The sequence below is a fragment of the Trachurus japonicus genome, chromosome 14, assembly GCF_045865225.1.
Source record: "Trachurus japonicus isolate A0001 chromosome 14, Traja_1.0".
Classification (NCBI taxonomy): domain Eukaryota; kingdom Metazoa; phylum Chordata; class Actinopteri; order Carangiformes; family Carangidae; genus Trachurus; species Trachurus japonicus.
In genome coordinates this window covers 21,840,480-21,866,995 of record NC_140920.1, presented here as the reverse complement: position 1 = coordinate 21,866,995, position 26,516 = coordinate 21,840,480, and the positions used below count along the sequence as shown (strand labels likewise).

At 40.7% G+C, this 26,516-nt stretch overlaps 3 protein-coding genes across 4 annotated transcripts in view; all 3 read right to left on the bottom strand.

Annotated features, from left to right (window-relative positions):
• The window catches only part of elmod1 (ELMO/CED-12 domain containing 1), a 15,487-nt gene extending 3,337 nt beyond the window's left edge, over window positions 1-12,150 (bottom strand). Inside the window, exons 1-10 of one of the 2 annotated variants that reach the window (XM_085798344.1) lie at window positions 11,980-12,150; window positions 11,480-11,550; window positions 8,200-8,345; window positions 7,870-7,898; window positions 7,615-7,712; window positions 6,565-6,694; window positions 6,286-6,419; window positions 4,241-4,309; window positions 2,729-2,749; window positions 1,240-1,290 (exon numbers count right to left, since the gene is read on the bottom strand). In XM_085798344.1, coding sequence (XP_085654470.1) covers window positions 1,240-1,290; window positions 2,729-2,749; window positions 4,241-4,309; window positions 6,286-6,419; window positions 6,565-6,694; window positions 7,615-7,712; window positions 7,870-7,898; window positions 8,200-8,345; window positions 11,480-11,496 — 695 coding nt within the window. In that variant the 5' untranslated portion in view covers window positions 11,497-11,550; window positions 11,980-12,150. The remainder of the gene's footprint in view (window positions 1-1,239; window positions 1,291-2,728; window positions 2,750-4,240; window positions 4,310-6,285; window positions 6,420-6,564; window positions 6,695-7,614; window positions 7,713-7,869; window positions 7,899-8,199; window positions 8,346-11,479; window positions 11,551-11,979) is intronic. The other variant, XM_085798345.1, reaches the window with a different exon arrangement.
• A 2,059-nt stretch (window positions 12,151-14,209) lies between these two features.
• LOC146974736 (heterogeneous nuclear ribonucleoprotein A/B-like) lies at window positions 14,210-19,496 on the bottom strand. The gene is made up of 9 exons (XM_085798343.1): window positions 19,432-19,496; window positions 17,891-18,085; window positions 17,131-17,299; window positions 16,703-16,861; window positions 15,895-16,026; window positions 15,658-15,751; window positions 15,334-15,480; window positions 14,824-14,914; window positions 14,210-14,597 (listed from the first exon to the last, which is right to left on the bottom strand). Exons 2-8 carry the CDS (start codon window positions 18,058-18,060, stop codon window positions 14,844-14,846), a joined length of 942 nt encoding a protein of 313 aa, XP_085654469.1. The 5' UTR covers window positions 18,061-18,085; window positions 19,432-19,496; the 3' UTR covers window positions 14,210-14,597; window positions 14,824-14,843.
• A 3,050-nt stretch (window positions 19,497-22,546) lies between these two features.
• btg4 (B-cell translocation gene 4) lies at window positions 22,547-25,667 on the bottom strand. Its single transcript, XM_085798341.1, has 4 exons — window positions 25,224-25,667; window positions 24,393-24,530; window positions 23,577-23,874; window positions 22,547-23,089 (listed from the first exon to the last, which is right to left on the bottom strand). Exons 1-4 carry the CDS (start codon window positions 25,394-25,396, stop codon window positions 22,886-22,888), a joined length of 813 nt encoding a protein of 270 aa, XP_085654467.1. The 5' UTR covers window positions 25,397-25,667; the 3' UTR covers window positions 22,547-22,885.
• Between the last annotated feature and the right edge of the window lie 849 nt (window positions 25,668-26,516).

The window sequence follows — 26,516 nt, the reverse complement described above, 5'->3', positions numbered from 1 at the left end:
CTTCTGCTTTAATTTACATGCAGCTAGTTTTGTGTTTGTTTTAAAAGAGACATTTGGTGATATTTTAAGCTAAATATTACCTATATTTTTTATAAAGACTGAATAAATGCTGACAGATTACAGAAGTGGGTGGAGCAGTGTTTAAAGGGATAGTTCACCCAAAATTGAAATTTCACTCATTATCTACTCACCCTCATGTGGACTAAGGGCTGGGAGAAGTTTCAGAGTCCTCCGTGGCTTCTCTGAGTTACAGGGGGTCTCGGCGTAGCAGTGCATGTCCATATAACGGTTGCAAATGGATACCAACTGTCTTCGTAACAAAAAGACACACCAAAAAACATCCAAATACCTCCATGCTGCTCGTATGTAATGTCCGTCTTGTATTGAAGCCCCGAAATGCGAAATTGTCTCGAAAAAAATTAAATAAGTCTATTTTTCACGCTTGTTTTGTAGCGGAAGCTCCTCTTCCCAGTTCGTCCAAATTTGACGAACCGGGAAGAGGAGCTTCGAGAAGCTTCCGCTACAAAACAAGCTTGAAATATAGACTTATTTAATTTTTTTTGGGACAATTTCTTCAATACAAGACGGACATTACATACGAGCAGCATGGAGGTATTTGGATGTTTTTTGGTGTGTCATTTTGTTACGAAGACAGTTGGTATCCATTTGCAACCGCTATATGGACATGCAAATTTCAATTTTGGGTGAACTATCCCTTTAAGTATCAAAATTATTCTAAGACTAAAAAACACATACATTTATGAACTATAATTGATTTCAAAATAATGCTTTAAAATGGAAAACCAACCAATATCAATGGTTAATACTGGGTTTCTACTAGACATCACTGTGTCCCGACTCCCGACTCAACAGTCGATGAGTTGCAGTTTGCAGCTCGTCCTCATGACTGTGTGTAACTGTGAGTGTGTGTCCTTATCATAGCTGCTGCAGACTGGAGGCAGAGGGCTGAGTAGGAGAGACCACACAGCCTTAACACACTTCCTGTCTCTTATACACACACACACAGAAAGAGAGAGTCTCTCTTGCTTCAATATACCCACAGTGGTACGATGGCCACTTTACAGAGTCCTTCCACTGCTGTCACTGCCTTATTGAGGTCAAAACTCAAACAGCTCCAGCAGTCGCCCAGTTTTACCTCCACACACACACACACACACACACACACACACACACACGCATGTCTACACAGAGTAGGCCTACATGTGCTCTTACACTTACCCAATAGCTTTGTCAAGGTTCTTCTGCTCCCATTCAGGCTTGTTTATTTCACTGTGAAGGACACACACTGAGTTATGTGCTGTCTGCATGTGAAGCAGCACTGAGTGTAGCACAGTGTGCAAGAAAACTAACCTACAGAGTAAAAAAAATTACACCTTGCGAGGTTTCTTCTTTAAACGGATGCTTCTCTTGTGGAAGCATCATGTAACACGTGTACAATATTACATCTCGTATGGCATCATAGGAAGTTTCTTTCTATGGATTTAGACACAGTCCAGTCTAGTCTAGGAGCTCCAGAGGTTTTGAGACTGGACTGCATGTGTAATTCATCCAATCCACTTCAAAACAATATGCACATCATCCCAATTATCCATAAAACATATGTATTATAATGAGGCTCTACTATGTTTTAGTGATGCTATTTTGTCTAAATAATTCAAAGTAAAATATCCAGGCAACAGATGCGAGTGGCCCAGTCCCAGTTCTATAATACTGATTCTCTTTTGGATTAAGGAGGAGGCAAATTAGTTGAAGGTTTTTACCGCTCATCTGAGATTAATGCATTGCGTTGCGAATGATGACGTGTGATAAATTTGGTGAAGTGGGATGAATGAAACATGGGATAGGGTCAATGAGTTGCCCCTGCTGTAAAGAAACCCTCATTCAAACCATCTAGGTTTTGCAAAGTTAATCTACAGGAACTAACAGGGATATATACAAAACGACTGTGTCACTCTGGATACTACATACAGTTTTTAATTAGAAATACTGTGTGTACTGAGTTACTCCTGCCTGAGTTCAAGAGAAGTCAAACCTTTGATCAGTCCATTTGGCTCACATCACACTTTTTTTCTACCATAATGGGATTTTGATGTGAAAATAAATAGAGAATTAATGTGTATGTGAATGGAGCTTAGGGTAAAGAGGGAAGAAACCTCACTTATTGGCTCATTGTGATTCTCCCATAGAAGCAACATTTATCATAAAGTTTGATTATTCTAAATATTATGAAATGCTTTGTTGTTCAAACTGCACTATACAACAATATTTGTGAGTTTTCTAATAAAGAGGCCGATACAGTGAGTTAAATGTCATATTGGGAGCTTTTCCTGGTCTCTGTTCAAAAGACTGTCCTGCCATTATTCTTCATTTTTAAAAAGTTGAATCCATCCCCTAAGACTTTCTGAGGTCTCCACCCTGTCTTTGTACCTCAGCTTCAAATCTAAGATAGATCATTTATCTTTAAAAACAGATCAGGCTCAGACTATTCAATTTGGGAAAATGCTCGGTAATTTCCTAAACAGCGCTGTCATAGTCATTGGGATCTTCCTCTCTGCCTTCAGCCCTGTGCTGCATTCAAGGTTGATAAGACAGCAGGGTGTCCACATGGTGCAGCTTTAAACTGTGCATGAAACATCAACCAAAGAAAAGAGAGAGAAAGCTATGAATAGAGCAAAACAGCAAGTGAATGAAAGTGGAAATCGAGTACCTTGGCTTTCGGTGTGTGCTCCTACAGTGCATGTGATGAGACAGAGGGGAAGAGGCATGGGCAGAAGGAGGTGGAGGTGAAGAAGAGAAAGAGGAAGAATCTTCATTTGTGAAATGAGGCAGCTCGCTGAGATGCCAATGACAAACAACTCAGGCAGCAGCAGTCAATTAAAGAGGATGCAGTGAAAGCCACCAAGCTGTAAGAATGAATATAGTCAAGCAGAAGGTGGTAAATGCAGCGTTATGGATGATAAAGTGCAGTTTAATGTTGGGGAGATTACACCAAGTCTCTGGTAGAATATTTTGTAGCAGTTGATTTTTAGCTGCCGGGGGGAAGCAGAACAAACTGGAACCAAAACATTGTATTATCATCTTATTAAAACTGATATTGTGAACCTGTTATAAAACGATTCACATTACATCATAGCAGTCACTTTTCACCCACCTAAGGGATATAAATTCATATGGTGCTCTGTTTTGGTCTCCACCATCTCCTATTAAAATAAATCTGTGACTCTTTAGCTGCTCAATGTTTTAATTTTCCTTACCACCAGCTGTTTGGTGCTGGACTGGTGGTGTACAGAGGGTTCATCAGAAGCTTGCTCACTGTCACTGAGCCTAGTTTATGTGCTGCAAAACCAAAACAATGACCTAAAGGCTGAAAAACCTTTGAAAGCTGATTAGTGAAATTTAACACTATGAGAAACATCATAGAAAATATAGTCTTTTTTAGTAGTAGTAATATAAATGAGTACAGGCTTAAAGGGATAGTAGCATTTTTTTTAAAGTGGGGTTGTAGAGAAGACTCTCTGCACTCCTCCCGTTAGCAACGCCAGCCCATAGCCCTGCCCAGAGATTTACAACATACAGTGTTGTGAACAGACCCAAAGAAACGGCCTATTTTCACGGCCTAAAAGAGATTTTACCTGAAAAAAAATACACAGTTCCATTGTTCGCTATAATATAATTTTTTCCAGCCCTTCAAAGTGCAGGAAAAACGCAGTTTTTATTTGGACCTAACCAACTGCTGATCGGCGGGCGCTAACCCTGGGCGGAGGGATACGTGAGTTGGTTAGGTCCAAATAAAAACTGCGTTTTTCCTGCACTTTGAACGGCTGGAAAAAATTATATTATAGCGAACAATGGAACTGTATATTTTTTTTCAGGTAAAACCTCTTTTAGGCCACGAAAATAGGCTGTTTCTTTGGGTCTGTTCACAACAATGTATGTTGTAAATCTCTGGGTAAGTTGTGGTTAACAGCAGGTGTTCATGGTTAGCGTTTCAGCAAATAACAACGATGAGGATAATAATAATTATAACTAAGTGGAATCTATCAGATGACCAGAAATTGAGAAAATTTGACTTCTTATCTTTGGTAAAAGTATAGATCATAATTCCCCGGCATCTGTTAGAATATAATGATCCACCAGAGACCTTCTACCAAAACACTTGGTGTATTCCTTTAACATGGCCGTGGTGCGGTAAAGGTCGAGATGAAGGCGGCTGACGTACTTGTGCTTTGGTTGTAGGGAGTCGTTGAGCATCTGCAGAGCAGTGGCCTTGTCATGTTCTGCAAAGTACCTGAAAGGAGACAAGATAAGGAAAACGATGAAACACATCCTAATGTCCCACTTATGCCTGTGCAATGTGACAGATGATTCATTATTCAAATGAAGTAATTGTCTCAATGTTAAGTTTTTTTATACCTAAAATACCTCTTTACAGCTGTGGTGTGTGTGTGTGTGTGTGTGTGTGTGTGTGTGTGTGTGTGTGTGTGTTAAAGTTTGAACATCCCTCTACCTGCCTCCTCTGTTAACTCAAGAACTGTCATTAGGAAGATTCAGCTGATGATTTTTCCAGAGCTGGTTAATTCTCTGAGTCCTCAAACATCATAGTAAAACTCAATCACATGGACTGTGACTCTGAGCAGCTGACTGAGGATCTGACAGTGAAGCTAACTGATGGCAACAAAGTGCTTCCAGCTTAAAATTTCCCCTGCCTGAGATGTCAGTAAGAAGCAGCAGTGAAAGAGAATTGTGGAAGTCAAGACAAGATCTGAAAGACCAAGAAAACTCAGATAAAACTGTACATCTGCTGGGCAGCAGAGGCAAGGCAAGACAATTTTATTTGTATAGCCCGTTTTTACAAACCGTTTGTCTCAAAGGGCTTTACATGGTATCATAACAACATCCTCTGTCCTTAGACCCAGATGCATCATTCAACTGTGCAGCTCTAATGCACAAACCTTGAGGATCAAAAGAAGGAGGCCTCACCTGCAACCTCATCATAACAGTCAACACCTGAAGTATTGCAAGTAATGGTCTTTTTGGAAACAAGTGCAGTAGATAAGGTGAAAAACTGAACTTCAGTCACAACCAGGAATGAAAATAACTTATCAACTGTTAATCACGATGGGACCGGGTTGGCCCAAGGCAGAGTGTCACTTTACTTTTCACTTTTTCGTTAAAATCTTGCCTTGGATGCCTACATCACCAGGGCCTGTCCTACACGCATTCTACTAAATATGAAAGTGAGAAGCAGCTGGTTTCTAACAGCAGGACGATGATCCAAAAGCAGATTTCAAAATCTGTGATGAACCACTTTGTGAAACACAAACTGGAGTTGTTGGAAACCTCTTCACAAGCTGACCTGAACCTGAACATCTCTACCAATCTGTGGGTGGATATCCAACATGCTGAGTGAGCAGGAGAGCCTAAAAATATCTTATGTGTAGCGATCTGCAGGAAGAGCAGCTGGAACTTTATAACACAACAACAGAAAAGACTCTCGGTTTGCAAGCTGAGGTCTATCTGCGAAAGGGAGGTCAAAATCACATTTATCATTTTAATTTTCAAATATAGTATATACAGCTCTGGAAAAAATTAAGAGACCACTCCGAAAAATTATCAGTTTCTCTGGTTTTACTATTTATAGATATATGTTTGAGTAAAATTAAATTACATTTGCTTTGTTTTATTCTATCAACTACCGACAACATTTCTCCCAAAATTGAAATAAAAATATTGTCATTTAGAGCTTTTATTGGCTAATGACTAAACTAGTAACAAAAAATATCAAGTCTTTTCAGACCTTGAATAATAATAATGCAACTCAGGAAGAGTTTATAAATCAGTTTTTGTGGGATAATGTCAATGTTTAATCCCAGCAGTGGTTTTTATATAAAACCAGATGTGGTTCAGGTGATGACCTCATCAGTGTCTCATTCTAAGTAGAATGAGTTGTGTTTGTGTTGGTGTTTAAAAAAGAAAAGAAAAGAATGACTGTCATACATGTAGAGATGCTCTTAAGAAACATTTGTGAATGTGGTCTCTTGTTTTTTTCCAGAGCTGTATATATAGTGTATAAACATTTGAAAATGAGCTCACTTTCCTGCAGGGGTTACTCATCTCTTTTCACTTCTAAAATCAACAAAATACATCATTTTCTCAGGCGAGACCAAACCTTTGCTCAGAGCTGTGTTTCCAAATATTTGTTTTTTTGTGTGTCTTGTTAACCATGATGTGTGTTGTGCAGGTTGTGAGCAGATGGGAGCTTACAGCAGGTTGTGCAGACCCAGCAGGCCCATGCCTCTGAAATCAGTCTTGGGGTCGCTGCCCTGGAAACCGATCTCACACCACTGTTTGGAGATTCTGCCGGTGAGAGGTGTGTCAGGACGCAGCTCCTTCCACAGCTGCAACACACACACACACACACACACACACACACACACACACACACACAGGGTGTAAACCAAGGACAGGCCAAGGAGGTCCAGTAAAACTAATACGGATGATTAGTGTTTACTGATTAACTGTCACTTTTTTTGCTCTCCAGACCTTCATCAGCATGTCCTCGTGCTCAGCGTTTTCACAGTCGTAGGGCTCCCTGCGCAGCTTCTCCACCTCCATCACCAGACTCCTGTAGCCCACGATCTGCAGCAGGCTGGCCTGCAGGGAGATGCCCAGCCTGGGGACACACACAGAGAGGCCTGTTAGTGAGGGGCTTCATGCAGTCACTGCAGTTAGTCTATGATGGCCACACTTTAAAGGGATAGTTCACCCAAAATTGAAATTTCACTCATTATCAACTCACCCTCATGTGGACTAAGGGCTGGGAGAAGTTTCAGAGTCCTCCGTGGCTTCTCTGAGTTACAGGGGGTCTCGGCGTAGCAGTGCATGTCCATATAACGGTTGCAAATAGATACCAAATGTCTTCGTAACAAAAAGACACACCAAAAAACATCCAAATACCTCCATGCTGCTCGTATGTAATGTCCGTCTTGTATTGAAGCCCCAAAATGTGAAATTGTCCCGAAAAAAATTAAATAAGTCTATATTTCAAGCTTGTTTGTAGCGGAAGCTCCTCTTCCTGGTTCGTCCAATTTGGACAAACCAGGGTCTGTCATCTTCCCGGTTCGTCCAATGAACCGGGAAGAGGAGCTTCGAGAAGCTTCCGCTACAAAACAAGCTTGAAATATAGACTTATTTAATTTTTTTCAGGACAATTTCGCATTTCGGGGCTTCAATACAAGACAGACATTACATACGAGCAGCATGGAGGTATTTGGATGTTTTTTGGTGTGTCTTTTTGTTACGAAGACAGTTGGTATCCATTTGCAACCGTCATATGGACATGTACTGCTACACCGAGACCCCCTGTAACTCAGAGAAGCCACGGAGGACTCTGAAACTTCTCCCAGCCCTTAGCCCACATGAGGGTGAGTAGATAATGAGTGAAATTTCAATTTTGGGTGAACTATCCCTTTAACTGGATGCGAGCTGTGAGCGTTGACAGGCGTCTGTGATCATCTCTAATTTGTCACATCGGCCTCATGTGAGTGACAATGTGTCACAAATGCGGTGTGTGAGGCGGTGGCAGCGTCTCACTGTGGGTTGGTGTCAGGGTTAATCTTCTTCAAGGCCATGATGTCGTCGATGGTTTTCTCCACTTTGTCGGGATGGACGCTGAGAGCAGACTGCAGCACCTGGAGAGGACAAGACCAGAGAGGAGGACGAGGGACAGAGGACACAGAGGAGACAGAGAGGGAGGGGGTGGACGTGAACGGACTGAGAGTCACACACACATGCATCACATCCAACATCCTGCATGTCAACCTCATTCACAGATTCACAGAGTCTTACCCCATTCTTGGAGTACCTCAGAGACGACTCTGGAAGGAAACGGTTGCAGAGTGTGAGCGTTAAATATGAAAAGCAGCTGTTTAGAAGCTTCAAAGAACAAATTTTAGTTCAAATGAATACACCGAGTCCAAAGGACGGATTTAATTATAAATGGACATTATATGAATTTGGAAAAGAAACCAAAAATGTTGAGTAAATAGTAATGAAATGCCATTTCCATTTAGAGCAAAGATAATAATACATGAATCATATATAATTAAAGAGGAATATGCTGTTCGATTTGAACAATGCACATAATGAAGGGAAGCGTGCAGGCGGTATCTGGCCTACCTATCTTGAGGGTCCTGCGGGCTCCGTGCTTGTTGTTGTAGCAGATCCTCTGCAGCTCGCAGCGGCCCGTAAACTTCCTGGCGACAAACTTGAGGCCGCGCCACAGTAGTTTACAGTACAGGAACACGAAGAACTGGGTCACCACTCTGTAGAGGAGAAGATGGAGGGTTGGATTAGACTAAGAGGAGGACAGACAGGATGATTGGTACTTTTACATACATACGTACATATGTAGACAGGTACAGGAGAGTGATGTTGCCTGTGATGCCTGTTTGCAGGTACATATTCCAAATAAACAGGATTATATGTTTCTATTTGTGCTGAGGAAACTGTGTTACGTTTCATACATATTCATATGAATTATCATCCATTTTTACTCTGTGAATTATCTGGAAAAATGCATCATAACAAAGCCTTTTCTTTGCCTGAGAGACCTTTTCCTTTCAATAAATGTTTCATCTGCACGGAAAGAAAAACTAAAACTGCTCATTGTCTATTCTATTAATCATCTCACGACCACTTTTTGATCCAACTGCATGCTCTGACTCATCACTGGATTTTCTCATTCAGAAAACAAATCAAAAATATTTTAGTTTTATTTATTTTTTTTATCATTGTTCTCTTCCCATTTATCTACCTCCCTGCTTGAGCTGCTGTAGATTTCCCTACTGAGGGCTGAATAGTCTTGATAAGAATTAGCATTTAACAGCTTTTTATTTTACAAGTACAGCATCCAGGCTGATGGGACGTGTGTATTTAGGTTCAAATCAATGTTAATCTTGCCATTTTCCGACTGTTTAAATTTGTCCTGATTGTAAATTTCTTCGGGTGGACTTCAGAGTTCAAACTAAATATCTGGCAAAGTGAAGACATGACACTAATGAACAAAAAGAGGAGTGAGAAGAGGAAGATGTATAAAAGAAAGGAAGAAAAGTGTGAAGATTGTGCTTCACTTGTCATACCAGGGGACGCTAGCAACGAATCAAAGTGTGCTATTTTTACAGGTGGCACTGAGAATGAAAATGGAGCTGTGTATCCTGGGAAATGCAGTGACCCATTAAGAAACTTGAACTGAACTTATTCTAATGTTATTCTAATGTAACTTGCAATGCTGTTGTAACAACTCTACTTTACAGTCACCATAAACTCACTCATGTTTTCTGCGGGATTACAGGTGCGTACACAAGAACCAGATGCAATAACGCTGTGCAATATATTTCAGTATTTTCAATTGTATATTTGATTAATTCTATAAATATATTTGGCAAATGCATGTTCTTATAATGCACATACCTTCATATTTTATGTTTGGCATTTTCTTACACTTCGACATTATAAATCTTCTACCTCATTTTTCCCCAGTGTGGGAACAACAAAGGTTTATTTTAACTTCTATCGTTTTTTACCAAAGATACAGAGAAGGTCATTTATCGGGCTCCACAATGTCCGTCTTTGTTTGTTTTTGTGGAACCCGTTCAGGCAGAATTAAATCCCTCTGATGCAAAACATCATCTTCCTTGTCAACAGAGGGAAGGTAAGTGATCAGAGCACACAACAGTAGGATTAATTCCCCCTTCTAGCTTCTGGATGGGACTGGCATGTTAAACAGCTCACATAGACACTCTGTCATTTTCTTAACCTTCAACGAAGTGAGTACAAAGTAAAAGAGGGGATGGGAGAATGGATTTACATGTGGGGAGTGAGTGCTGTTCAGTTGGAGAAAACACTTTTGTAATATCGTCTCTGGCTAAAAGGATATGTCTGAGTGGTGCCTCTTATATAACCTCAGTGTAGTTGTGTCTCTTATAAAATCTGTGTGTTTGCTTGTCATGTGTCAGATGTCTATGGGAGAGCTTCCCTCTAAACTTCTCCCAGGGTTTCATTTAAATAATTACTGATGATCTAAATATCCAAATCTCTCCTCCTCCTAATCATCTGATGACCCCTGACCCCTCAGGTTAATCTGGTGGCCCTTTGAAGAGCCATGCCCCACAGGTTGGAAACAACTGGACCAAACCTGTAGATATACTGTAACTGTAGCACTACCTGAGCCAGTAAAATGCTGATTACACACTAATGCATCAATATTATCATTTAAAATTGTATTTTAACTTATTTTTTTCTCTGTAAGTAGGATTTTAAATACAAAATTTTATTATACAACAATTATCATAGAGCATATGTGGATCATATTTTTTAACTGATGACTTTATGAGTTCTGTAATCAAACCTATTGCATTATGGGAAATGTAGGATCCAGCTTATTGGGGAGTGAAGGTGAGTTGTTAATAAATATGTCTCCGGTGCAACATGCAGCACTAAATCACTAGAGAACATATTTATGAACCGAAGCTATTAAAGGTGCTACATGAATAATTTTTACATCAGTAACCTATTACCACATTCCTTTTAGTAGGCTACATTAGTATAATTACTGTAAACAAACACAGTCATCAGCAGGAACTATTTGGCAGCCTCTACTGGCCTCCATTGTTCATTAAAAGTTAATAAAGCTGAAGGTCTTTGAGACCAAAACAACCTGAAAATGAAAGAAAAGAAGCAGCAACACAAACAGCAGGAAGACAAACACAAGGATTTCTGGGAAATGTCGTACAGCAGCACTTTGACGACTGTGCAGTAATAATACTGAGATAAAACTGCTTTCCTATGATGTCTGAAGTGGATCAGTCACTCACATTGTGTAACTTCTCCTAATTTTATTCTGCTGAATTATCTGCTTTTGTTTAAATCTTCTTTTAAATCCTCTCTGTAGGCCTACTGTTTGTTTTATATCAAAGTGCTGCAAATGTGTAGCCTACTACAAAAGGGGCATTTTGAAGCAGTTGCCTATGTGTTAAATATTATACCTGCCATAGCCTGCTATTTAAATGAAGACTGCCATCATAACATTCACCAGCCTTTTAAAATTCAGATCAATCTATTGAACATACAAGTAATGAACAGAGCCAGAGGAGAGCACTTGGTTAACATGTGCTTCATAATTAAAAGGCATCCTCTTCAAGCGACCCACTCAACCCCATTTACACCACAACAGCCACTTTACTGGACACACAATATCCTAATCGATGATGAGGAGGCTCAATGGGAGAACTGGGAAAACACGGTACAGTATTTGATATTTACAAGTGATTGCAGCAGATGGGTGAAAAACACAGATCAGAGGAGAAGAGCAGGAAAGAGGGGGAGGTCATTTACAATGAATTCCTTCACGTTTGGACCTAACAGTGTAAAAATGAACGCAACAATGGAGGCTCTGTACCTGAGAAAATGCTTCATGTTGGCGGCTGTCAGCCCTCAGGTGTCCTCGGCGCTGGTTTGTGGAGAGATTGCCTGGAAAGAGAGGAGGAGGAGATGGAGAGGGGGTCAGGTTGGTGGATCAGGCCGACATGAAGCGCTCAGGCCGGGCCTGAGGCTCCGGAGCTGTCCGCGGTGCTCAACAATTAACGCGCATGTAATCTGCGCCTCGACCCTCCCCCCCGCGGTCTGCAGCGTTCTGCTGGGCAGGGTACAGTCCGTAAAACCAAACAGAAACACACAACGTTAACTATGCTCAAGATTTGTGAATATTTACACCACAATTCACCTGAATCAACGTGTAAAAAAAAAAGAAAAAAAAAGCAGGCGATTATAGCTCGGTCGTGTCTGGCAACCCGGAGCATAAACACTAATCCGTGGCAACAAGACGATCTATACAACATCTGCTGCACAAGAAATACATGTAATATAAACCAGGCTATAACAAACACTATCCACTCTCACCGATTTCTTATAATAAGAGGTGAAACAAAAAGCTGGGATGCGGCGGGCTGCAGCGCTTAGTCCTCTTCACTCTGCTACAGTCGTCTGCTCTTCCTCCATGATGACACTGAGGCTGAGCAGCTCCAGTCTAAAAGCTACAGCGAGCCAATGCAGTGCACAGCACACAGGGTCAAAATCTCCTGGTTGATTTATACATCATCTGCTACATGAAATGTTTGCCCATTTTCCCCAGACACAACACAATTAGATTGGGCACTTTTTTTTTTTGTTGTAGATTTTTTTTTATATAGATTTTAATTGATTTTCCTGAATGACTTTAAAATGTCAAACAAGGTGGAGGGTTGTGCCATGGTCAACAGCACGTTGGTTACACCTGAATGTTGGTGGGAATGGGACCTGTGACCTCTTTCTAAACCTGCATGAGTCAGGTTTTGGCCACACGGGGGCAGCGCAACAAAACAGTTACCTAAACCCAAAATGTAGGGCCTATCACTGGATTCAGTAGTTTTGGAGCTCAGGGCAGGGTCTAGGTGTCAGGACACCCTGTTTGATTTGGACCATTATTGGTGTAAATTTGTGACCTCAAGTTTCACAACAGTTATTGCCAATGAAAGATTACACTTTTCTTGTTCTTTAACCTTACCACCAGTTTTTCCATTCCAACCCACAACCCAGTGCATAGACAGGTTAGCCTACACCACTTACAACTGTCAAAAACATGTAGGGGAGACCGGTGATGGTTGTAACACATTTGGTCTCTGCTCAACTTGCAGTGTTCATGGAAGGGCTCTCAAATCCACAACAAGAGTCCCCTCATTTGTCCACTAAAAAGAGTTGTGCCATAAACATGAATGGGAACCTTCAGGAGGTCAGATTGCAGACCATAATCCAAACCAACATGGTGGATTGAAATCAACATTGATGAAATGACTCACATTTCACCCACGAACCTGCTCTTTCATCTTAAGTTACCTATACTAATACTATACCAATTCAAATGGTATCAGTAGGATACTAAAAGAAATTTAGACTTTGTCCAAAATATTAGTTTCTTACCTTAAAAAAATGTTTTTTGGCTGTGAAAACCTACACACTTCTTCATGCAGCCATGCAATGTCAGGGAAGGAGTGATATTGATCAGATAACTCTGTTATCCCTTATTGGTGAAAGTGATGCTATTACAGCCATCCCCCGGTCTCCCCTATAGCCTTTACACATAGCCTACTGTGGGCATGTCAGAAAAATTTTGTTAAATACAATTTTTTAAAAAGCATAAGTAAATATTATCTCCTCATATAGCAAAAGTGTATTCAAAAAATTAAATGGGGTCACCAATATTTAGATAAGTCTGAGCTGAGGCCGTTTCTCCTGCTCAGCCACAGTAGCTATTGCCAATTTATAAGTTTCCATCAACTTGACTAAGACCTAATGTTCAGTTAGTTTCCAGATGTGACCCCTAACCTTTACAGCAGCCTCACTCTCAGGCCTGTTGCTCCACTCACCTGAGTTTTCAGTCCTTCTTCCCCTGCAACATCTCTCTGGGAACTTGTGAACTGGATTCACTTCCTGGTGTCTGGGAACTAAAATAAAACATATGGCTAACCCGTTCCTATTCTGTAGGACTCATAATTAACAGTAACATTAAGCATTAGAAAAAGACAAATGTATTACAAACAAGAATGTTTATTACTAATAAATTGCCAGAGACACTAACTGAGGAGACTCCATATTGTTGAAGTCAGTCCAGAAATTTTAAGCAAACATTTAACTTCAGAGCTAGTATTTCTAAAAACAAGGAAAAAAAACAAAACAAAAAAACACTTAACAAAAAACAAACTAAACCAGAAATGTGTTTAAAGGGTGTTCAATTTGGTGATTTTACATTACATCTACTGCTACCCCATTATCTCAGAACAATCCTGAGGGCAGAGGCTTGCAGGAAGTCATTTCAGTTTGAAGGGATTATAACTCGAGTTAGTATTCACTCTTGGTACACTGACTCCACATACAAAAAAAGTTTTAATAAAAGCTGAGGGAATATTTTAAAAAGAAAGCCTTTGAAGTTTATTACACTTAATATTCTTTAATTCTTCACATTAGATTGTGTTGCTGCAAAAATTTGAGAAAAATCAAGTTTGGCTTTAAATTTGTGAATTTCAATTCTAAACCTATTTCAACAACTTTTTTCTTTATCTTCCACCCCAAAACCTGGAAGCATCAAAACAAAAAATTACTGAAAACTGTTTTTATTTGTCAAAAAAAGCTCCTTTACAGCGCCAAGATTTTTCAACCTGTAAAGCCAGCAAACATGTAAAATACAACCCTTACAATACATTAGAATCAAAACAGGTACCAAAAAGTACAGTAAAAATTACACTTCCATTGTTGGAAATGTGCAAGGGAAAAACAAAAAAAAAACAAAAAGCAAAAAAACAAAACAAAAAGGGGAACATAAAACCTAAAAATGATAGGATTAAGAAAAAAAAGGAAGAAAAAAAAAACCAAACATGGAAAAGTTACATTTCAGATGTTTTCTGTACAAATGGTCGTCTGTCATAAAAGAGGTCGAGTCAGGCCCAGTGTGTCTGTTGAGTCGGTCTTACTGGATCACTGCAGCCCTGAAGGAGAAAAGAAAACTCTGTCACATTGATATCAAGCCATCATTCTCCAGGACAGTTTTAGTGATGAATTTACACCACACACTAATTAGCACAATCATGACATGTCACATTTGCAGTCTATCAGCTAGTGTCAGCTGGACCATGCAGAAGGGATTTCAGTGTCCGTGCTTATGGACACTGTGACCTTATGTAAAACAGGAAGGCAGTTCCAGCCGTGCCATACCTTGTAATACCATGTGATCTTCAGTAGGGCTTGTAGCCTGTCTGGTGTCCCCCCCGTCTTGGGGTTTTCCCATAGCTGGCATTGCCTTGGTCTGCAAGTGAGAAGAGAGAGGACAGGTTACACACAGTTGTATAGATTTTCACATCCAGTGACACCGAGGAGGCAAACTTCCAAAAACGTCCCAAAAAAATGATTCCCTTAAACGACACGCTCACATGCTAGGAGTGGACGACTGAAGCCAGTAGCTTAGGTTTCTAAATTATGTGTTTTCATACAGCCAGCAAGATAGGGAATATGGACATTGTGTTAATACAAATATACAAACTGAATAAATAAATCAACAGACCATTCGGCTTTTGATTTGCCTTTGGCCAAATGTGTCTTTATCCTCATAATGGATCAAGAAAAATACTGTTGTGGAATCAGTATGTACCTCATGTAGGTGTCAGGAGAGAGGAAGTGGAATCTAAAGGATCAACTAATAAAACTACAGTTTAATGTGAAACTTACTGTAATCATATCCGGGACCATAGCCATAGTAACCAGAAGAGTAGTCATAGTTGCCATAGCCGCCATATCCACCGTAACCGTAGCCTTGGTTACCGTAACCCTGGTTCCAGCAGTTTCCATAGCCCTGGTTCCAGCCCTGGTTCTGACCTGAGACAAAGAGTTTTAATAATTTAATAAGTTTTAATAATTTTTTTTGTTACTTCCCCCTACGTCATACTATTCTTCTCCATTTCAACAGACTTTGAGAGCTCCTGCTTTTTACTGCAGGAGCCCTGCAGAAGAAAACAAACTCAAGACACAGACATGCCGCTGCCTCCTCCTTACCTCCACGCTCCCTGCCCCGACCTCCATAGCCGCCACCACGTCCATACTGCTGCTGCTGGTACACCTCCTTTGGCTGGGCGATCTTCAACTCACACTGGAGAAGAAGGTGCAAACACACATTAAATCCTGATCCACAGGTCGGGATTATACAATTATTGGTGGTCAACATCAACAACTTCCCAGTGGTAGCAAACACCATGCAGAACTGCCGAGGTAACACTGTTTGAATGTACATACCCTGCCGCCTTCGATGTTGTGGTATTTCTTCTCCAGACACTTCTTGACACTCGCTTCGTCCTTGTACGTGATGAAGATGAAACCCCTCCTCTTCTTGGACTTGGGGTCCATGGGAAGTTCAATGGTTTCGATCTTTAAGAAGGAGAGGGTGAAGGTAACCAAGTTAAACGGTTTGGTAAAAAAAAAAAACATTTATGCATTTTCACATAAACATTTGCTACTGGTAAACTGAACTTCAAAGCACCCTCCCCTCACTATGTGTCTAAAAAGGTGAGCCCATGAATCAGCAGACATCAATAGGACTTAATGAAATAAAATGTATTTCCCAAGCTTGGTCTGTTCTATGTTGCACCGTTTGTTGTTCTTTACATGAATAAAGATCAAAGTTTTTTTTAATAAAGGTGATGGCAATCTAGTGGCTCTTGCGTTCAATTAGACTGATTTACCCTGTAAAATGTATCAATGCCTTCCAACCAGACTTCAGTTAAAACACTGAAAGCCACGAGGCCGAGCATACAGGGTTACTGTGTTCTACCTGGAGGTCCAGTGAGTTGTCTAATTTAATTTACCGGTTTATTTGACAGGGTTACTGCAGATTAATGCGCCAGAAAAGCCATTTTTCATCTTTCATCATCTGACACAATAAAAGCAGATCCACAATAGGACATGCATGCAGGTAGATGGAAGCAATATGGCGACACTAAGATAGCAGCAGGTAAAAAACAGTCAGCAAAGGAAGTGCAGACCAGACTGAGGACTGATGAGGTGTGCCTGAGTTTTAGTGCCGACTCCAACTAGAAGAACTAACCTCTCCGAAGGCCCCGAAATATTCCCTGATGGCGTCCTCCGTCGCCTCAGGGTTCAAACCTCCGACAAAGATCTTCTTGGCGGGCTCCTTCTTCATGGCCATTGCCCTCTTGGGGTCAATCTGGCGTCCGTCCAGTCTGTGTTCCTTCTGCTCCAGCACCTGCAGGTTCATACACATTTGTTACTGTAGACGATGAATGTGACCACAGCTTCTGAAGTAATGCGTTCGATCAGCACATCTGCTCTTTGTTAAGACCTGCATTAGATGCAAGTCAACATCTGCTCACTACACTACATTTTGTCATGCTGGCCACATATACCAACATTGCAGGTGTTGATCTATGATAACAGATAAATTATTTGCATATCCATGTGTTGGCCAATGTAAATGCAGAACAAACAGCCATCGGGTGACTAGAGTTGACTCACCTTGTCTACGCTGGCAGAGTCTTTGAAGAGAACGAAGCCGAAGCCTCGGGATCGGCCGGTGTTGGAGTCCATCTTGATGGTGCAGTCTGACACTTCGCCAAACTTACTGAAGTAATCCTTCAGGTCCTTTTTACTCGTGTCCCAGCTCAGGCCGCCCACAAACATTTTACTGCACACAGAGAGGGAAAATGCACCAATTAGTTTCCATTCTTTAAACACATGTGGCTCTGTTTTCACTTGACTACCGATTTCTCAATATACAATTGGGCAGTTTTTTTTTTTAGCTTATTTGCTTTTACCTCTGCCTTGTCCCACTCAGCACCTGACCATAATATGCTTGCCATCAGTTGCTTGGAAACTTTGTTCACAATCGTCTCTCAATCATAAGGTGAGATTAACTGCAGTTTTACTGATGCCTGCGTTATGTTCTCTTGTAAACTCAAGGAAATTTTTAAATCGAAAGCAACTTGACTTGGTTATTTGTCTAGGAAGACGTTTCACCTCTCATCCAAGAGGCTTCATCAGTTCATCTACGCATCTGACCAGTCCCAGTTGCCTTCGATTTAAAAATTTGCTTGAGATAACTATGACCTGGACAAATGAGAATAATCACAGTTTCTCTGGTAAACATTGTCACAATGACTCTGTCCAGTTACGTTACTCAAAATTAAAACTCAAATTAGTTTCTCCATGACGTCTTTTTACTACCAGGACGTGCTAATCTGTGTTGTGTGTGAAACTTCTGGGAGAAACTACTCACCCGGCATCTTCCTCTCCTTTACTGGCATCAATCTTGCCTCCGTCGGTGCCATTGTCCTGAACATCTTCTTCTCCGCCCATCAGCTCCTGCTCGGCTCCGTTCTGGTCCTCCTCTCCCTCGTTTCCATTCTGCTCCGACGTTTCCATGAGCAAATTCTCAGTGTCCGACATTGTGATGGGTAGGATCTTCAAGAGACTGTAACAGAAAAGAAAAACAAAGGTGTGTACAGCCGACTTTCAGGAAATTGTTGATGCTGATTGTTAGGTGATTGCTTGAGTTATTTAGGGTTGCTATTTGATGTTGGGCAGCAGTGAAATACTGATGTTATCCATCCTCTCTATTCTGGAAGGTCACATTGCACTTCACCTACACTTTATGAACTCTTAACACTACAAATCATGCAATTTAGATGAAATTGTTTTTGTTCTTTTCATTTTTGTTTGATTTTTAAACACTGTAATGGCTATAACCTAGGGAAGAGCACCAAGGCTGTCCATTGCTGCTTGCAGCTTTACCCATTGTCTCCCCTTGCATAACCAGTTGCCCCACAGTACATAAATAGCGCTCAAGTCGACAAAGCTATCAATGGAAAAAACATTACTCTACTAAAAAACAGTGTTAAATACCAATCATCAGAATATAAATTGGATTGTTCTGCCTTATTTTTGTTTTAACCATTTGGTAGGGCCTTGAGGCACAACCAGGCCCTGAAGGGCTCAAACTAACAATTGTTTAAATTATTGATTTTTGAACAGGCAGACTGTGTTTTCTAGTGTATCGTTTAATCATTTAAAGAATGAAACAAGCCAAAAAGCTCATGTCTATTAATGCCCTCATGACCAAATATAACTAATAATGATACTAGCATTTTAACTTTATTGTAAATAAAATGTGTGTACTAAAGGCATATTTCACAAATTCAGACAATCGCTACCCGTTTACTTGTAAATACGATTTAAACAAAAAAAAAAGCCAATATCAAGCTGCAATTTTAGCTTGAATTGCTTAATATCCTCCACACATTTAAAATAGCTGATTTGAAATCAAAATTGAAATGAATATTGAAGTAGTGGGCAATAAAGAAGGGTTCAGAGCGTCTCCTTGTTCACAGAGACAAAAAGCAGCACAAAACCGGCGTGAATCTCCATGTTGTGGGTTTAAGCGGACCGCGCTTTACTCCGCTTGGGGGGAGTGCAGGCCCGGCCACTATGTAACTAACGGGTCCTGGATAATATAAGCAACGCAGGTAAACTCACAGTAAAAGCTCAAGGAAAAATCTCTTAGACAATTAAAATAGTAGAAACGCTTCATTTCAACTGCGATCGTTTAACGATGTTTTCATTCAATGTAACAACAGCGTTAAACCACATTAGCAGCGCTGCAGCTAACGGACAGCTAGCTGGCTATGCTGCTAACAAGAGGACACCACACAGATTAAACCTGCCCAGATAGAAACGCTACCGTTAGATTGGTTACTATATAAACCCAAACATCCTCACACATATTTAACTGCGCAACTGAAAACATGAAAATGTGCTTACTTTCAGGGAAAATACCACAGACGCCGACTCGCTGCTCAAAATGGACACTCTCCAAATTCGCCGCTAACTCGTGGCATCATATATACGACCGGATGTGACCGAGCGCTGCGGTACGTCCAAATAAGGAGGTCTCTGATTGGACGCGAGGCTCTCTTGTGCGACTAAAGCTGCTGCATGATTGGCTGATTGTCCGCACTTGATGACAATACAGCAAATAAGGTAGCCTACTTCCTGTCCTGGCTCTGCTCAGGGAACAGTAATTTCAGGGATACGACGACATTTTTAATGCTTCGCCAGTAGATAATATTTATTTCCATGCATTTGTTTGGCTTGACGAATAGGAAAAATTACCATCTTGAAAAGTGAAGCCGTTCTTCATCCGCCTGCGCAGTTTCAATTTCTGCACGGAGCATGGCCGGATCAACGTGCAGAGGGGCTCAGGGGGCCAGAATAGATGAGAACTCGAGTTCATGTCTAGGCCTACGAGTGCAGTTCAGTTTTTGAAGGCATAATTCTCTCTCCGTTTCCTGCTTCAACTGAATTAAAATCGAACTTTCCTCCTTTAAAACAAGTGCTTCTGCAAAATGTGTGTAAAACAGAACATCTCTGTTTTAGGGCTTCAAATTAACACCCACCAAATGCTGGTTAAAATTCAATTTGGCAGTATCAATTAAAACTTACTGCCCAGTTTGGCTTGTGATGAATGAGGTAACTGTATCTTATCGTTCAGAGCATAGCCTACAGTCTGTTCTCCCTGTAGCTCTGTTCCTGGAAATACATTTCCCACGAACACCGTGCTTTGATGTATCATGCTCATTGGCTGTGGACTTACTTCACGATGTGGCACGGCATTTGCCTGGGTAGACAAGGCTACTGTGACAAAGAGACACGCTAAGCGGAACATATTAAAAAGAAAAGAACTTGAAATCTTGGAATTAATAAATTGTCTTGTATAGCTCAAAACTTGCTGTTCTTGTATTAATGTTTAGTTAAATGATCAAATGCAGTCAGTGACACTCATCTGTATCATAATCACAATTTCATGTCATTTGTAGCCAACATTAAGAAAACGCTGAATATGTTTTTTCCAAAAAAATGTTTCATTGGTCCTTCAAGAATAATCACAAATACTTCTACCTGCCTGTATAAGACATTCACTGCATGTTATAAAAAATACTGAATATTGACTTTAAAAGACTGTAGCTGAAAATGACACATTTCACATACCGGTAGCCTACAATGGAATCAAAATTTAAGCAGGACTGAGTTAAACAGATTGTGCCAATGTGAGGACAGAGCTAATAAATAGGATAAACATGTAAGAGTGCTGTGGAAACACAGCAAAACCAGCAATTCCTGTGGCTCAGGGTGAGTGTTTTGCTGCCACTGACTGCTTCACCCTGGTAACATCAACTATACCTGCCAACAGGGGCAAGTCGAGGCACGACCCAAGATATGGGCAGACACACACATGCACACATACACACACACTAAAGCGTAGCTGTGGATACGGTTGTGTGGTCACTTTTAAGCATAGCAGTGAGAACTGCAGCAACACAGCTCCCACCTATTCACTTATATGTAGCCTATACTCATTTTGATGATCAGCAGAGACCATCAGCCACAAAACTTAACCAACCACTGTCCTCAGTCATTTTCAGCCAGTCAGAATTCTGTTTCCTCACAATTTCAATGTGATCCAGCTTCATGAAGATCCACCTGGAACGGAGTTGAAAACGGCTGAATATTCATCTTAAAAGCATCGGTTGGAGCGTGGCTGCCTCGGCCATTGGTAATCTCTGAGTCAAGCTATCATTTCAAATAATTAATTCAATTAATTCAAAATTTAAATAATTATTTATTTAGCTATTTTTTTCTCAGTTTATGTTCCTCTAATTAACGTAAAGTTGTATATATTTGACTTTTTGTATGAGGTGTAGGATTACTTTTTTTTCCCTCTCTCCACTCTTTTTCTAAATTGTCAAGTGTTATTGTAATGTTACTAGGCTACTGTAGTTATTAAGCATTTGCCTTTGTTGACTTCATCATCTAATTAGAGTCTATTAGATTTCATGTTATTTTTAGCAAAACATATAGATGTGTTAATTGAGAAATGGTGTTAGACTATGGTGACTGATACTAACAAACTCTTGTGAGAATAATTCACTTGACTGTTGAGACTCAGGAAGTAAAGGAAATAATTTTTGCTGTTCTGTTTACGCCTAGATTAATTCAACAAGTGTTATACTGACTTTTTTTGATATTCAGATTCTCTAGTTATCCCTAACTCTAATTTATCTCTGAACCAATTCCAGTGTTTGTGCCAAGCTATAGCTAAATCATCTGACTGCAACCTTACATTTATCAACAGGCAGGTCCAAGCTATGCCATAAAGGGCCGTGTGGCTGCAGGTTTCACACAGTTTGACTAATCAGCTGTCTGAAGACTAATATCAGTTGATTAAATGAGTCAAGTCTTCTTGGTTAGCATAAAAACCTGCAGCCACAGCCCTTGGTGGCATAGTTTGGACCTGCCTGGGTTAACACTACTGTTGATAAATAATTTTTGATGATTTTGCTAAAGTTTGGCACAAACATTACAAAACTAGAGATGACGAGCCTGCATCAACCCTTACCTCCAATTTTCAGAGTGCAAATGTGTATAATCCAAAGTGTTAAACCATTTCTTCATAGGGATTAACAAGATTATCATATTTCTCCAGCAGAAAGACTGTGGCTCTGTCATTTGAAACCTTCGCACAAAAATAAATTAAATCCGTTTTGTTTTTTGTATAAATGTGTTTAGTAATCTCACACACAGCACCTCTCAGTCTGTATTGCAGCAGTGTTAGAGGATCCTGACTGATTGGGGTTGTTGTGCAGGCAGTGTTGTTAGCTGATTGTTCTCACACACCAATCACTAGCCACACTACCAGAACAACTACCACCACACACAGCCGCTCTGGAGCAAAAACCTCATTGATCAATACTTAAGCATGAAAGCATCTCAGTCACAGAGAGGATGTATATCATTGACATTAAGTTTACCATGCGATTATAGTCAAATGCAAAATTTACCAAGACCAAGTTCCTCGACATAGAAAAAGACTAAACAGTTTCCAATAACCAGCAGAGCTGACAAAGACACATTTATTTCTTTTCAACGACAGGTCAATGTTACTTTATTCACATTTACTTTAATTTTAGTTTAAAAACACATTTAGAAGGGAGGATTGGATTAAAATACTCAATATTTCAAAGTTTAAAAGCATGCTTAAACAGCATTATTTTAAATCATTATTACTTTAAACCATGTATCAATAATAAACTTATACTTTAAAGCTACATCAACTGTCCTGACTTTTCTTCCCTGACATGGTGCTTTGATCCAGCGTTGCCGCTCCAGAGCAGCAGCACGGATCCTGGTTCTATATTTGTCAGGAGCACAGCTCGCTCTAGGATCGGGATTTGCTGATCCAGTGGTACTTGTCCACACGTGGCCCGATGAAGGTGAACGAGGGTCGGTGCGCCTTGAAGGCCTTTTGGCCTGGGAGCGGACCTGCAGCTGGAGGAGGGAGAGGCGGGAAAGCATCTGCAGCGAAGGCTTTACGTTTCTCCCACAGCCAGGTCTGAGGGGCCCCAGGAGAAAACTCACTGAACTGAGGAGGAGAGAGCAGAGGTGCACCACGTTCAAGTTTTTCATTACTTTACAAAATACAACTGAGTAAAACATGCTGCTTTCTTTTGAGATTAAACTACATTTGACACATTCGTCAACCATTTTTGATGATCATATTTGTTGCAAAAATACCACAAATATTTGACAATGATTCAAACTTCTCAATTGTGATTATCTGCAATAACAACATGATGCATTTTTAATCTTTTGGAATGTGGACCTAACTGTTGTGAAGGTTTCACTGGGGTAGAAACAAAAGGGGCATCAACTTCCAAAGTGCATAAAAAAGTCCAAAGCGGAGATCCAGCAGCAACAGAATTACTATTTCATACGTTTAGGCCCCCAGAATCCTGGGGCTCAGACACTGATGAGGGCCACAAGCTGTTACAACAACCTTGTTTTCGGTGAATGTGACTGTTGTGTGGCTAAAGGGGCTGGGTGACATGTTCCCTCATTTATCCACCTACCCTGTAGACACTGTTGGGGTTGCTGACAGTCGGGATGGTTTTGGGTTCAGGGTTGGCGGCCGGGCCCAGACCAGGACCAGGACCAGGGCAGAGAGCAGACAGGCAGATGGTGCTGCTGCTGGTGGTGCTGCTCATGCTGTTGTCTCCTCCTCCATCCTCCTCATCTGAAGAGCTTCCCGATTGGACATCTAGGCTCGCCCGCTCTACGGCATCATGGATGCGCCGGGAAAACTCCCCATCTCCACGGCGACAGCTGTCCACCGCAGAGACGCAGAATGGAGCACACTGTTCACCGTACCTGCAAGCAGAGGGAGAACCAAACTGCAAAATCTACTGTCATGAGCCCTATGGCCTAAACATGGCGTCATGTTGGCAGCCAATTTAACTCAATTTTCTTGTCTGGCAGAAAGGTGGTGGACAGCTTCTTAGATTTGCTCTTAAAATATTGGAATAAAGAAAAAGCAATAGTATAAACACATTTTATTGATCCAAAATTAGATGCGAGTGAGTTTTAAAGTGATAGTGAACAGCCATGTGGTGATTAACCTAAATATAATTACTGGGATCAGTGGGATAAAGATTCCACTTAATGGCACCATTGATGTGCTGATACCACTCAGTGTCCAGATACGAGTGGTTATCGATATTCATTAAACTCCTGCAAAGAAACTGTATCAAATTATAACTAAATTATCTTACAGGGTAAGACAAGATCCTAGTAGTATACTAAATGAGCTCTCTTCAAGTCAGTATTTAGAATAATCTGACATGTAATTGAAATGAAAGGAAACAAAAGTTTAAGGATGGAGGTCTGACCTGCAGGACACCTCTCCAGGGTCGACCCAGACCGTGAACTGTTGGGGAAGGCCCAGATCTTCATATCGCACCGTGCTGCGTTCACAGGCCTGTTGCAGCACGGGGTCCTGCAGCTGCACACGGTTCATACGGAGACACCTGGAGCACACAGTGCCGCAGTGGTCAGAGACAAATACAACTGTTGAGTTGTTTGAAATGTAGAACATTTCCAAGATTTTCTTCTTGTCCAGATTATAAAATTAATGCATAGCTGCCTCTACCCCATAATAATGGAGGTGTGATGAAATAACATTTGAAAACAATGACATTTAAAAACAAACCACATGGATCGTCAGAGACAGCATCCCTGTTACTGACTGGACAGTTTTGTGTCTACTTCATGGTGTAGAAATAATCCCATTCAAACCACTGAAAGTGGATTAGAATAATTACAAAAAGAATCTGATACAAAATCAGTTCCTGGTTGTTTAAGTAAAAGGAGGATATGGGAGGGTTTGTAGCTGGACAGTCTCTGGGGTGAAGTGTTGGCTTGTTTTTCCTTCTGCTAAATGACGGTCACAATAATTATGGATTTACAACACTGACAGTAGCACAAGAGGGAAAGAGGAAACATCCTGAACTGAGGCAGCTGGGAGCTGGGCTGCTTTGAAGCAGTTCAATATGGCAGTTTAGTATCTTTACATTTGGCTCATCCTTAAGTTGAGTTAAATTAGCTCAAGTTTACTATTCAACAAGTGCATTTCGGGGGAACTTGTAATTTAAAACTTGAAGTGATTTGCAATGTGGATCACTGACAAACACTGATAGGCTACTTCCTGTTGTGTTACTGACCTGTAGGCCTGTCCCTTGGTGGGTGCGTTTGGGTACCAGTGGTTCTTGTAGTTCTCAAACAGGACAGAGGTGAGGGCGGCGGCGAAGCGCTCCCTGCTGTCATTATCCAGACAACCATATCTCTTCACCAGCCGAGCCACAAAGAAAACAGCAGCAGCGATCTCCTCCTTCATGGCTACAACACCAACTCACTCACTCACTCACTCTCTGTAGCTCCTGGTTCAATGAATCCAACCAGACTCAGCAAACTCAAACCTCTACTGTTAAAACCTCTTCATTCAATAAAACATGTAGGGTGATCCTACTCTTACAGAGAAGTCAAAAATAAAGATATCAGATAAAACTAACAGCACAAACTGGAATCCAGGTGAGTCAAGCAAACATATTTGCTGCTGGAGCTCTGGAGAGAACTCAGCTTTGATTTCTTCTTCCTGCTACACCACCGGTGAATAAGATAACACACCAAACTGCAACCATCTACGTCTGTGTGTGTGGAGCAGCAGCTTGTCTCAGTTGTGGGAAACTCCCCATACATCAGATACTCAGAGAGTCTGCCTTCTCAGATTCTCATGTGGTTTAATAAAACCACATTCAGCTGTGTGACACGCTGACACACCTGAAGCTGCTTGGCTTTGATTACCCTGCCTGTATGTGTGTGTGTGTGTGTGTTTGTCATCCCCTCTCTAGCAAATGTCTCAAATATGAAAAAAAAACAAGTGACACCCTATGAAAACGCACTTACATGCACGTTTCACGTTTAGCCTGTCTCTCTGCATGAAGTTATTCAACTCAGGTTTTTACTCAGATTGGTCTGATTTAATTCTGCCAATTGGCTGTTGGTGGATCATGTGTAATACACTGCCCTCTAGTGATTCAAATCAGAAGTGACATGCCTGGCTGTTAATTTAAAGTTTTACTTCACATAAGAAAAAGGTTCACCACCAGGCTATATGCTGAACCATATCATTTATTTGGCTTTTAATTCATTTCCTCACATTTTATTACATCAATATATTGTTCACACTTTTGTTTTTCTTCAAAATCTGCTCTACTATTTTGCCCTTGTATTAATGTGCAACTTAATTCCTAAAGCGAATAACATATCCTGTGCCAGAAGTCCTCTGAAGAAGTTATTATCATCATTTTATTCAAGGTACATTTATTGTCACTGAAAACATGCTTTCATTTGAAAAGAACAAAATTTGTTCATAGCCTTCTATAACACAAGTGATTAAAAAAGACAGCATAAAGTCCAGAGGAGCAGAAGCAAGGGAGTTGTTATCATTATTATCA

Bases quoted from the DNA above. Each gene is read 5' to 3' on its own strand.
- LOC146974736 (XM_085798343.1), bottom strand. From the start codon at position 18,060: ATGTCGGACACTGAGAATTTGCTCATGGAAACGTCGGAGCAGAATGGA. The intron at 16,027-16,702 runs GTTAGTTCTTCT...TCCTTCTTAAAG, and splicing joins ATTTCGGGGCCTTCGGAGAG to ATCGAAACCATTGAACTTCC. The intron at 15,752-15,894 runs GTATGTACATTC...CTTCTTCTCCAG, and splicing joins ACAACATCGAAGGCGGCAGG to TGTGAGTTGAAGATCGCCCA.
- btg4 (XM_085798341.1), bottom strand. From the start codon at position 25,396: ATGAAGGAGGAGATCGCTGCTGCTGTTTTCTTTGTGGCTCGGCTGGTG. The intron at 24,531-25,223 runs GTCAGTAACACA...TGTGTGCTCCAG, and splicing joins ACCAAGGGACAGGCCTACAG to GTGTCTCCGTATGAACCGTG. The intron at 23,875-24,392 runs GTCAGACCTCCA...CTCTGCTTGCAG, and splicing joins CCTGGAGAGGTGTCCTGCAG to GTACGGTGAACAGTGTGCTC.